The sequence below is a fragment of the Condylura cristata genome, unplaced genomic scaffold (assembly GCF_000260355.1).
Source record: "Condylura cristata isolate star-nosed mole 26May11 unplaced genomic scaffold, ConCri1.0 scaffold00001, whole genome shotgun sequence".
NCBI classification, from domain to species: Eukaryota; Metazoa; Chordata; class Mammalia; order Eulipotyphla; family Talpidae; genus Condylura; species Condylura cristata.
In genome coordinates, this window is record NW_004567102.1 from 32,104,484 (window position 1) to 32,118,471 (window position 13,988).

At 33.5% G+C, this 13,988-nt stretch overlaps 1 protein-coding gene across 1 annotated transcript in view; it reads right to left on the reverse strand.

Moving 5' to 3' along the window:
- Positions 1-260: 260 nt before the first annotated feature.
- Positions 261-13,988, reverse strand: part of LCA5 (Leber congenital amaurosis 5) — a 22,933-nt gene continuing 9,205 nt past the window's right edge. Inside the window, 8 exon segments of the mRNA XM_004673641.2 lie at positions 261-1,007; positions 1,009-1,049; positions 1,051-1,784; positions 3,424-3,556; positions 5,918-6,057; positions 6,728-6,818; positions 8,652-8,789; positions 11,713-12,242. Of these exon segments, the coding sequence (XP_004673698.1) occupies positions 923-1,007; positions 1,009-1,049; positions 1,051-1,784; positions 3,424-3,556; positions 5,918-6,057; positions 6,728-6,818; positions 8,652-8,789; positions 11,713-12,242 (1,892 nt within the window). The 3' untranslated portion in view covers positions 261-922.

Genomic DNA, 13,988 nt, shown 5'->3' on the forward strand with positions numbered 1-13,988 from the left:
AAGCACAGCACTAGAAAGTATGAAGCTATCTCAGCCACTACAGCATGAGTTCAATCCCTGGCCAGGGAGGCGACCCATATGGTGTGGCAGGCCTCTCCTGACCCGTACCCGCTGCTCCCCTCAGCAGTGTATTTCAGTAGATCTGCCTGTTCTGCTCCCCACTCTGTCTCTGGTGAATCTCTCACCAATCCCCACTCACCTCTGACCTGCCCCCCAGTTCTGTATGCATAAATAAATAAATATATATTTTTTTAATTATCTAAAGCTCTGGGAGCCATGACCGGGGACTTGCACATGCAAATAGACAAATGTCTTCCTAATTCAACCTAGCATGTTAGTGCAGATATAGGTAAGTGATTTCATGAGATTTGTAATTGGGAAATGAGTAGCATTTAACTCTGGGATACTTCCAGAAGAATATGAAATCCCAACGTTGTCACTGCTTTCACTTGAGAGTAGCAGTCTTGCCATGTAAGGGACCCCGGCCCTCATCTAGAAGACAGGGTTCTAAATAGCACTGGATTGCCACTACCCTGGAGCTGCAATTGGCCAACAGAAGGCACTTAACCCTTAATTTCCATTTTCTATCAGTAGGAAAGCTGTACTCAGCTCAGTAAGGATATGACCAAAAATAAATAGATGTCAACACAGGAAATTACTAAGTTCCAACAGAGGAAGAATTCCCCGAGCACTGTCTTAAGAGGTAAAGACTACTTGTAAATAAAAAGTGAAAAACAAGTTAAGATACATCTGTTAATTCTTGGCCAATTAGCTATGATGTGTGAGGATTCTTTGTACTTGTATTAAAAATCATTCCTTAATAAAGATATTTTAATTAAATTAGAAAATCTAAATGTTTATAATAAATACTGTATTAAAATATTTTAATATTTACAACTGGAAAAAGGTATATTATAGTCTGTCATCTCAGTGCTACTTGTTCAATTTCATCTTCTACAGAATCAACTACTTTTACTGCTGGTTTATCGTTTGCATGTTTTAATCTGTCTATTCGCATTAAAACTTCTTCCTTCGCTCAAAAAAAAATTCATCATCTTCATTATATTCTCTACCCTTGCTGCTTTTACCCCGTGGGAGAAGATTTAGAGGGCCAAAGTCTCCTTTGCTAGTAGCCAGAGAATTTTGGTCGCTGCTTTTAGAGGAAACGGTGCTGCCGCCACTGGCACCAAACAGCTGTTCCATCAGATTAGCCTTTTTCTCTTTTCTTGTAATGAAATCTACACTGTCTTTCCCAAGTTTCTCTGTACTATTTCCTTGGAAATCCAAGAGGTCACTTTTGGGGCTAAATGGATCTAACCTCCCTGACATTTTTGCAAATGAAGGCACATAGCTACCAAATGCAAGCTCATCAGAAGAAGCTGGGCTTCTCATTTCTCCTGAATTCTGACCATCTCTTTTTGTGGTTAAAGGACTGATATCTTGAAAGTGAAGCTCATTAAATAATCTCTTTGAGGTGTCAGAGAACATGTACGTCTGGGGGCTTCTTTTGGGGGAATGCAGTTTTGATTCTAAATCAGGTAGCAATGGCAGAGGAGGGCATTTTAGATTCTGAGAATCCTGGAGTTCTCTGTTGATTTCATTCAGCTTAGCAAGTAGTATTTCTCTCTTCAACCTGTCTTCTTCCTCTTCTTCCAATATATCAATATTTTGAATTTGATATGTATCCATTTGGTATCTTCCAGTTTCCAGAGCTGGCTTTTCTCCTCTCTCAAATAGAGAAGTCTTTTCATTTTGCTTTTTAGCAGGGTCTGTGCTTACCCACTCTGTATGAAATCAAATTTAAAAATGTGTTTTTATATGGGATTTTATAGCAGTTAATTTTAAAAAAGAAAGCTCATCTTTCATAAAACAGTAATGAGATTAGATTCTTAGTATATAAATTTCATCTCCATGCTTATAGCCTTGGATTCAATTAGGAATATACTTAAGGCTCACATTTACAGGAAAAAAAAATCCTTTAAGAGAGGGGTAGGGAAGATTTTCTTTTTCTGTGCCTAATACAGTGCTAGTCACTGAATGGAAGATGGTGGGATGGATGGAGCAAAGACTATGCTTAAAAATGAAGCCTCTGGATATCATAAGCCCAGAAGGACACTTTATCATTTATGTAGTAATAAAATGAAAAAGAAAATTTCAGATAACTCCAACATGAAGAACAGTCTATTAAAAAAAAAAAAAGGTCCATAGTCATTAAAATTTTTTAAAACACTAAGAAGCTATTAAAGGAAACTGAAGAGGTATCAAAACTAAGTGCAATTTATAATCATCTCCTAGAAGGAAGAAATGCCAATTCTGTGCACGTCCACAGAGTAGGATATGCTGTATCAGTAGACAGAACTGTAACATAGAATAATCAAAGTTCAATTTCCTGAAGTTGAAAACTATACTAGAATAGTGTAAAGACAGTGTTTTAGAGAAATGTCCATAGAAGTATTTTTAGGGTATGGGCATGAGATGTATTATTTTAACCCTTTAGTTACTATTGCCACTTCAATTTTTTAAATTTTCATTTAAAAATAATTTCAAAATCACAGTAAATATGTAAGAACTACTTAAAATTTGGTGTTTTAGTAAATGGCATATATTCTCACTGTGTCAGCAACCACTCCATATAGACTTCAGGGAAAAAGGACAAAGAGGTGACGATCTTTATAATAATGATACCTAATTTTTTATCTTAATGTTTGACATGTCAAAGTACCTCCCCTTTGTGCATTAACCAACAGTGATGTAAATACAGTTTCTATTTTAACTGGTTGAAATATACAAACAAAAATACATTTACTACTATAAGCAATAATTTATAGTTTTATGTCCCATTATGGGAAAAGGATTTTTTCAGTAAGTTGTTACTATGTGACTGATAAAATACATTCAAAAGATTAGTTTGGGATCTTTCTTGCCTATACCTTTAAGACATTTTCTCCAGATGAAAATGAATTTATTTCTGAACTTCATTTCCAGTATCTGAAACTGAGTTTGCTTACTAAACTTTCATACTAATGATTGAACACATTAAAGATTTATTTTACATATTAAAACCAAAGGAAAATATAGGAATATATTCAGAACCTCACCATTCATTCATTTTTATGTTTGAGCTAGTCTGTAGACAAGAGACTTTCAAGGCCAAGCCAATAAGAGGATAGTCTTCCACTTATCCCTTCATCAAGCTTTAGTTAATACAATGCCCATATTTCCTGATTCCAAATAACTGAATTAGAGTCCTCATCTCCCTTCATAATGTCATTCAAATGTTGTGACTCCTATGACTCCTATCTTCATCTCTATCAACCTTTTTCTTGCTTTATATAATTCACACTTCAGGTGTAAGGTATTAGGTGATGTTAACCCTTTCTTTCCCAAGAGATGCTGACTCCTTATGTGCTTCAACTTTCTTACCATCCTCCAGCTTTTGAACCTCCTGTTGTACAACATCAAGTCTTTGATCTTTAATGAGTTTTTCTTCTCTTTTCACAACTGGGTTTAGAGTCTTGGCTTCTTTGTGTTCATTTCTCTCCTGAGATTCCAGACCCTGTTATACAGTTTGTAAGAATGCAAGTTTACATATAGGAATAATCTATTTACAGTATGGATTTATCTCTTAGTAAACATGATTACCAATGAAGTTGGAAATTAAAGCAAAGTTTCAATTTAAAGCAGTTAGTCACAAATTACTACATTTGAGAGATGCTTCAAAGATATATAGGATTATTTTTTACTTTGACATATTTGACATATAAGTCCATATGCCACATAAAATTTTAAATGGACAAGTTTTAGAAGTATCTCTGCTTTTATAACAATAAAATTAGTTCAGTTAATCAGAAAAGGCTGTTCATTAACTATGGAGGCTAGTGAAATATTGAACAAATAAGATGCTCACCTGTTTTGGAATTACAGAGGCATTAACAGACACACTGCACCTTTTAAGTACCCAGATGAAATGAAAGTACTAACTTTAATAGGTATCTGTACTCCCATATGCAGAACAGTATTATTTATATAAGCCATGAATTGGAAGCAGTGTCTGAGATATATATTTCATACACACACACACACAAAATAGAATATTATTTAGCTATAAAAAGGAGGAAATCTTGCCTTTTGAGGCAACATGGATGGACTTTGAAGGCATTATGCCAAGTGAAATGAGTCAGAAAAAGGCAAACATTGTGGGGTCTAAAAAATTTTAAACAAAACCAAAGTTAATGTATATAGAAAACAGACTGGTAGTTGTTGGGGAGGTGGAAGGAGGCCATAGAGGAATATGAAACTGATGAAGAGGGTAAAAATATAAACTTTCAACTAAAATAAATGATGGGGATTTTTTTCATGCATACAAATATTGAATCATGTTGTACACCTGAAACAAGTATAAAGTCAATTTTATCTCATTTCAATTTTAAACAAAAATATAAACTTAAGTGTAATTTTTATTAGTAGATTTGTATAGTAGAGAATTGTTCCCTAGTTATCTTTTTTCCACTTCTTCCTTTTAGTCAGAGATCCCTGAGTTTTAGCAGGGCATAAGGATGCTCAACAGGAAACTACCTTTGCACCTAGACAGGCCTGGTGGAATCTGAGTGGAGTAAGAGCAATTTCTGATCACAGTTCTGAAAATGAAGCACCTTGTCTACTTTCTTTAGTACTCTTCTAAGAGGGTGGTGAGACAGTTCCAACTATAAGGAAGATGACTATGTGCTTTAAGATGAGAAAGTGGTAAGACAGAGAATGACTGCTATGGAAAAAGCTGTCCACCTGTCCTGGACTTATATAAGTCATATTTAATGTGTATTTTGCTTGAGTCACATTTTCTGTCTCTTTACAATAGGAAATAAGCTTGTACTATATACATAGCTGCCATTTGCTGAGGTCCTTTAAAATGGCAGGATTGGTCTTAAAAACGTTATTACAACCACACTAAAATGTTTAAATTTTGTTTCTATAAAAGTAATGTTGCTAACTTCAAGGCTGTATGCTATAGAATTCAGTGTGTAGAGCAGTAACCGGTAAGATCATTTTTAAAAATCCTCTTAAAGAATCCCTTTGTTTTTCCACAGTTTATACTTTTCAAAAAGACAAATTAACATGATATAGCCTCAATTACAGTACAAATAAGAAACACACCTGAGAAAAATAACTTGTCTAAATTGTGAAACAAACTGGAGTACACTGAGGAACAAACCATCCATCCTTTCTTTTATATCACAAGGTGGCCTCTGGAAATATTTGAAATATACTAGATTTCATATATATGTATATACATATATTTTATACCTCCTTTTATACCGTTATACATTAAAGGCAAAACCCTCTAGAAAAAAAGACCTCTATGAGAATATATGTTGATGGATTCTTTAGTTGTGGGAGAACTATGGTGACTACACTTGAAGGGAAAGATCATATACAATCCAAAAATTCAGAAAAGAAAAAGGCCTACCACTATTTAATATGGAAGCCCTTTTAAATGCACATCTAACATCCACTGAATTTCACTATAATTTTGAATGGTATAAATTACAGGTTCCACTGCAATTACTATGCTCAGCATTCAGTTAACCTATAGCACTCTCCTATGAAGGAGAGAGAACACAAAAAACTACTATAATTTTCTATTAAACATAAGAGCCAGGAGGATTTTTAGAATTTAAGTACATGAAAAGTAAGAAACATAGAAACTAAGTTTTTCTTTTCTTTTACCTCCAACTTGAAGCTATAAGGCAAACTTTATGAAGCATCTGAAAGATGCAATGTGAATGAAGTGTCAATCTAAAGGAACTTACTAACAGTTACAACACAAGCTTCAATGCTGAAATTTTGAGATGTTTTCTATTGTATTTTTAGGAAAAACTTCGAATCTAAGTTTTGTGCCTAATCATATTGCTAAACTCACCAAAGTAAGATGTTCAGGTTCTTCCCATGTGTTTTCATAACACACACCTGTTTGTGGTATAGGAAATTCTTCCAGTATGAAGTCTTCATTGGTTTGTACTCCTGTTGTACACTGGTCTGTAAAATCACTCTGGCATGCAGCTACCATGAAAATTATAAAAGAATTTTTTTTCTAATCATACTGAACAGTGCTGAGACATGGAATTAACTGGTTATGTTTACTATCTAAACGAGATAATGTGATTTGTTTAACTCCATAATTGCTCACGATTACTGTTTCATTTTAGGATTTACTGGTAATTATGCAATTTGAGGATAATTCTAATTGGCTACTCCCATTAACATTTTATAAAGCTTGTTTTTACTCTTCTGTAGTTATTTTAATATATAAATTCAGAGGAAGTTTACTTTTGTTTAAAAAAAGTACAGCTATGCATAACAACAGCAGAGTATTTGGTATTGTTGTGACATGATATCTGTGACTTGCTATAAAACTCTAGAAAAGAATGCTGAAAAAACAAACAAAATTAGCAAAATATAAGTTAAAGGAAGGCGATAGGTACATCAAGTTTCATTCCATTATCCAGTTTCGGGTATGTTTGCACATTTACATAAAAGTTTCAACTGCAAAATAATTTTTTAAATGATGTGAAACAATTTTAATGATGGGGGAACCTAAACAATGTTAAAAGGAGTTCTCAAAATTAATAAGGAAATTTGAAGAAGTTTCCTTGCTCCTGAATTCAGGATTTATTTTATTGACAATAAGTAATACCACATTACCAGTATTTCAACAGTAATATCTACTCACCATTTTTTGTCGATGTCTTTTCTTTCTTTGGAGAGGACTTTGGCAGACGATTGGAATATATATTTTTTATATCTAGTTCTCTCTCTTTTTCCTGAAAACAATCAATTATTCAGTCTTAGTTCAAAACAAAATCTTCACTTTAACTTGTATTTTTCTAACTATACTGAAAAATACCCACATTAGTCTCTTTCTAATTACCAACTATAAAAAGGAAAATTTCTAAGATACTTAGGTTAAGGTATAAAAGTGATTCTCCCTAAAATGTACTCACAAAAAAAGAAAAGTAGGTAAATAAGGAAAATCCCCCTTCTGCTGTTACCTGATAGCTTAATACTAGTATTAAGCATCAAACACATTAGAATTTATAAATTACACTGTATCAATTTAGAAATGTGAATAGTGACAATGTTTTAAAATACTGGTTTCTCTATGCCCAAGAACATACTCTGGAGCAAGGAAAGCCTCTTCAACAAATGGCATTGGGAAAAACTGGAGCGCCACATGCAAAGAAACTGAACTACAGCTCACACTATACACTAATCAATTCAAAATGGATAAAAAACTTGAATGTAAGATCTGAAACCATAGAACAGAGCTAAAATACTTCACAACATAATGTCTTCAGGAATCTGTCTCCAACAGCAAGGAAAACTGGTACTACATTAAACTAAAAACATTTTGCATAGCCAAACAAACAAAAATAACAAAAAATATTTGCAGGCCATACATCTGACAAAGAGCTCACAGCAAAACTCAATCTCAACAAAAAGAAAACAAATTAACCCAATCAAAAAATGGACAGGTGCTGAGAGAAATCACAGACTGTCCCCAAATAATTACATTAACTTAAAATTAAAAACTAAGACCAAATTACAAAGCTTTAGAAATGCTATCACTATTTTCACAATTGGTGTTAAATGAAAAGTAGACTTTTGGTGGTGATCAAAATGTGGTGTATATATATAGATAGATTGATAGATATCAAATAACAATGCTGTAAGCCAGAAGCCTTACATTTTACACCAATTTTACTTTAAAAAGCCATAAAATATTAAAAAAAAAAGTGGGCAGAAGAGCTAAATAGGCACTTCTCCAAGGAAAACTTTCAGATAACAAACAATGCTTATTATTAGGGAAATGAAAACTCACAATGAGATACCACCTCACACTGGTGAGAGTGGCTCTTATTCAAAAGGCCTGGTCAGGATGTGAAGAAAAGGGAATCTTGAACTGCCCCTGGTTATGCAGACTGGCCCTGCCCAAAGAGGAGGCTGTGTGGTGGGATCTCAAAAGATTATAAATGGATCTGCCACATGAGCCAGTAATTCACTTCTAGGCCTCTACCTGGAAAATTCAAAAATACCAATTTGAAAGGAAACTCCCACTACTGTTTTTATTACAACATTATTTACAACAGCCAAACAACATTATAATAGCCAAACAACATTAAGTGTCCATAAACAGATGAATGGATCAAGATGAGATTTGTATATCCAGTGGAATACTACTCAATAATCAAAGAAGATAAACTCAGGCCATTTGCAGGAATATGGATGAGGCTGGGACGGAAATGCTAAGTCAGAAGAAGAAAGGCAAACATCAATGGTGTCACACATGTAATACAGTGAAACTGACTAAGGTTAGTTAATTTATAAACTAGTTCTGTGGTTTGTAAACTTCAGTATAGAACCTAAGCACCCAGCTGGGAAAGAGAAGGAAGTTCGGGGACAAAAAGGGAAGGAAGCACAGTGGACGGTGGTGGTGGGGGGCGTTTATACTTCCAAAATACTAATAATAATAATGTTAGCTCAACTGAAATGCTTTTTAATTTTACGTTTTTTAATCAATTAAGCCATATGAAGGGAAAAGTTGGATTTTTATCAATTATAAGGGAAAATAATACAATTTAAAATAAAGTGCTTACCTTTAATTTGTGATATAGTTGTTGTAGTTCCTTCTGAAGAACTTTATTTTCATCATGAGCCTCAAGTGCCTTTTTCCTTTCAGCAAATAACTGCCGTTGGAAACTGTTAGTACTTAGCTCAAGGTTTTTTGACAGTTCCTATGATTTGTATATACATAAAAACATTTTTTAAGAAAATTATTCAATATCCAAAGCAATCAAAAAGATAAATGTACGTCATTTGTGACAACATGGATGTAGCTGGAAGGGATTATGTTAAGTAAAACAGAGGGTTAGGAAACAAAATTTGCAAACTGACCATAACCACAGATCTCAAGCATACAATAAAAGGGGTTGGGGGAGAGGGCAGTAGAGAAAGTGAAAGTAGGAACAAGGTCATGATTGTTATGGTGGTGAGGGAGGATACTGTCCAAATATTAACAATGTTTGAAAATAATTTTTTTAAATATGATTTTGTTAATATCAGAAATATTAAAAAAAATTCAACAGTAAAGTATTGCACTCAGCATCAAGCAAGATGTTTGTGGTGGTACTGTACAAGACATGCACATTAGACAGGGTTTAACATGTGAACATAAAATAAACTGGGTAATGAATTTACTAACATCTCAGTAAGGTACCTAGCCCTATAGTTCCCTTTTTTGTTTTCTATAATGATTTGTAAATAAATTCTTAAGCACTTGCTTGAAGTATACATGAAGAGTCATTTAAGGTGAGAGCAAAGTTAACCAAGGATGCGATGAAGAACTGGCTTTTTAAATCAGTTTGGCAAATAAAGAAAGCTAAAATTACAGCACTAGTCAAGGTGCATCGAATAATGTTTCATTTATAGATTAAAAATAACTGTTTCCATAATCTTCAAACACATTCCATGAAGTTTATGAAAAAATTTAAACTATTTTAAAATTACTTGTCAAGACAATTCTTTATTAAAAATAAGCCTTTTATATATAAAAATGTTACTGCAAATGTAATGGTTAAAGTATAAAAAAAATCAGACCTAAGAAAACTCAAAAGCAAATTAATATGCTCAGGACTAAAATTATTAAGAAAATGCAGCTTTAAATGTAATAGTGAGAGACTGAGGATTTGGAAAACAAATACAAGACTATCATAGTGGAAAATGAATTAGTGACACAAAGTAGAAAACTAGAAATGACCTAGGAGGAAGAAAAATGATTTTTAAACAGATGAAATACAAAGGGCACTACCTGAGCCATTAGGAAAGAAAACAACAGTTCATTCAAGGAAATAACTGAAAATTTTTCAAACCTGGGAAAGAATTGAATATACAAATCCATGAGCTAATAGAACATCTAGATAACTAAATGCAAACAACTATGACACATTTACTAGTGAAACTACTGAGAACCCAAAACAAATCAGCTACTAGGGGTGTGTGTGTGTGTTGGGGGAAAACAAGTAATTTATATAGGTATTACATCAGGCTACAATGGACTTCTCAGCGTAAACTCTACAGGTCAGAATAGAGTAGAAAGACATTCAAAGATAAAAACTGCCAGTCAAGAAAATATATTCTGTATGACTCATTCATATATGAGGGAGAGAAAAAAGCTTTCCTAGAGATATTGTTTCAGGTTTCTGTGATTCAAGAAAAATATCTGAAAAACTTAACGAGTAACACAGTAGAATCTGTCACTTTGAAATCAGCAGAAAATCAGGTTAAGGGTAAAAGGCAGGAAAAAGAGGGAAAAGATGATTAATTTGCCTTTAAAGATAACTCATATAAAGTATCTCAGTAATCACAATGTAAATAACTACTGAAAGATTATTCTGTTGGATTCTTTTTTAAAAAAAATTAGTCAAATGTACAAGCAGAGATAAATGATTTGCAACAAAAAAAGATGAAAAGTATCTTCTGTACACTGAAACAGAAAATGATTGCTAATTTTGCAGAATAACCTAGGTACATTTTTTGGCTGCTGACATACACAATATTTAGTAAGTTACTGCCCCTGATATGACATTGGAATATTGCGCGAGGTATATTAAAATCACTATAGCATACCACGTATTAAAAACACCTAATACATTGCATAAAGTTACCCATTGGGGCCCTCCCTGATGATGCAATGGGTTAAAGCACAGCACTACCAAGCTGTCCAGCCCTCTCAGCATGAGTTTGATCCCCAGCCAGGGAGGTGACCAGGGATCATGGTGCAGCAGACCTCTCCTGTCTTGCTGGCTGCTCCCCACATCTCTGGTGAATCCTCTCACTGGCGCTGCACCTCTGGCCTTTACCCCAGTTCTGTTTGCATAAATAAATATATTTTTAAAGCTATTTATTCTGAGTTTCCATTGTCAGAGTTCTCTTTGCTTTCTAAACTACTTTTCAACTATAAGCCCTCACTAAGGACTTCTGTTTAGGTAGGCAGATATATGGATATAGAGATATAGGTACATAGAAGGTCAATATAAATACAGTAGGAAATATGTAGGTAGATAAATATATACATAGATGCTACCCAATCTAAAGTTCCCTGTTATGGAGCAGTAGTCTTTTCCTCTCATTTCAAGGGGGAAAAAAAAAAAAACTATTTTCAAAATATCTGCTTTAGTCTCAGAATAGAAACTCAATATCCTTTCACTTACCTCTCATGATGGTTTTTATTTTGGAGGCCAAGGGTAAACCTTACCCTAAAAGATATTTCTTACAAATGTGCAAAGAAATAAATGCAGGAAAGTAATGATCATGTGACATTTCTTACACAATGAGTACAAAATGTCAGTGGTGCATGCTGTAGTTTTTAGTAACATTTCCAATTTTAAAGAAGCAATCATAATAAAATAGCTTGTTTTATCTTAGCCAAATGACTAAGATCCATAGAATTAAACATACATCCATTAAACATTAATGCATATTATCTTCTGTACCTTGCTCATAATTAATCTTGTTTTTTCCTTAATTTTTACTAAAATATTATTAAACAACTTTTCATTTACAAGTAAATACTGAGCCAAAATAAGCAGCATTAATAGAACACATTGATGTCCAATGGAAATAAAAACATAAAATAGCTTTTAGAACTAGAGATTTTACCTTAATTTTTTTCTCAGTGTCATCTATTTTTAACTCTGCTGAAACTAGTTTCTTTGCCAAATCATCTCGTTCAGGTAAGTGTCTAGCTTCAGAGATCTTTTTCAGTTTCTGTAAGGAAAGTTTTGTCCTAAATAGTTCACCTTCTGTATCTTTCACCTTTTTCTCAGTTGCCCGTTCTTTCTCTTGAGATTTTCTTAAACGTTCTTTGAGTGCTGTAATCTCATTGTTATGACGAGCAATAAGTTGTGAGATTTCATTTTCTGCGTCTTCAAACTTATTCAGGGCCTTCTCCTGTCTGTACTGAAGCCTTTTCAAAGCCTTGTTTTCTTTCAGCAGCTCAGCTAACTTGACCTGGAGTTCAGTTACCTCATTCTGCAATTCAGTGATTTTTAGCAGTCTTGCAGAAAGAACACGCTTTGTGACAAGATCTGAATCTTTCTGAATTGGCTCCCTATTGAGGCTATGAGAGCGAAATCCCACTCGGACTCCCTTTCTGTTTGGTGGGCCCTTAGGGCTTGGCTTCCTAGGGGCTGGAAAAGAAACAGTAATGATGTGAAGTGAAAGCTGTATCAAATAAAGTATTTACTTATCCTAACACAAGCAGAGCTATACTATTTTTTTTAGCAATTTCTTTCCTTAGAGAATTTTACAAAATTTTGGTAAATATTCTATTTTGAGATCTTAATAGGATGCTTCCATTAAGAGTGGTTTAGGATCTTTTTAGAAAGGTCAAGAATATTCTAATTCCTCAAAAATGTTTTTGTTATATTTATATATAACAATAGTTTGTTGATGATTTGCTATAAAAGAGGGCAGTATGGTATGACCATTTTTAACATTACAGATAATATTTGAAGCCAGAATTCAAACATGGTTATCATTAGAATTTGCAAGGTACCTAATAAACATGTTTCACATGGGGTGAAACATTGTGGTATTCAGTTCTTTTGTACCAAAATGTTTGGGTTATTTGAAATGTGGAAATGTTTTCTCTGAAATTATAGCTCTTTATTTGCAAATTAGATGACAAAATATTGCTCAATGTGAAGATTTGGGTTTGGCATTCATATAAAAATCACATTAGTAATACAGATGTAATTCTAAATACTTTGTTGTATGATGTTCAAATTAAAAACATCTGGCATAATTTGAAAACAAAATAAAAAAAAATCCAAGAAAGCATAAGCATATGACATCTTTAAATTATACAAATTAAATTACACTTTACAAAAATTTACAATATTGTTTTACTGAAAGTTCATTAAAGTAAAACCTCCACATACAAAGGGCCTGCCCTTTCAAAGAGGCATCTGGAAGTCTGCCACAGTTGAGAAGAACGAACTCTGTCTTCAAGGTGACTGCATTTTTTCCCCCAAAAAGGAAATGCACACCAGAGTGAAGAAACACTAGAAAATACAACATGTCCTTATCCAACTAATCATGGATATCCTGATAGCATATATAACAATATTTTCAATTTAACATAAAATTTCACTGAAAAGATAGAAGACTATAGAAGTTGTCTTGAGTTTGTACTGACTTAGGATGCCAGCTCTATAAATGCTTGAAAGCAAGAAAGGAAGTGATGATAAAAAGAAATGAGAGCATACCTACTTGCAATTTTGAAATTACACTATCCAAAATAGTAGTCGCTAGCCATATGTAGCTACTGAGAAATGTGGAATACAGATAGATAATCCAAATTGAGATATGCCATAAGTGTGAAGATACTAGATTTTGAACATTTAGTTTGAAAAAATGGCATGTAGAATATTTCACACACGCTATTCTATATTCTACATTTAGAAATGCCAACATTTTGATGCTGAGTTAAATATATTGTTAAAATTTTAATAATCATGAATAACTTTGATTACTAAATTAGTAACCCTTGGTTACTAAATATAAAATTACATGCAGTTTACATTTGTGACATGCATTGTATTTCCACTGAACAACATTGCTCCAACTTTAAAATATAGGATCCATCATTTTTATTTTCTTTGTTAAACAACATACTGAGTTAACAAAACACTGGTATCAACATGCTGTCATAGAATATGTAGTGAGTCTTAGAATGACAAACTTTATAGATTAAAAATGGTTATGTATAAATTCAGCTAGGGAGGGGAAACCAAATCCTGGGAAAAGGCTGCAGCTCAGAACCAGAGACCTGAGGATAGCCGCAGACCTGTTGCTGACCTTTGTCCCAGCAGCCCCGACAAAGCCCTGGATATAAACTGAGACAACACAGCTAGGTGAGTGGATCCCAAGCT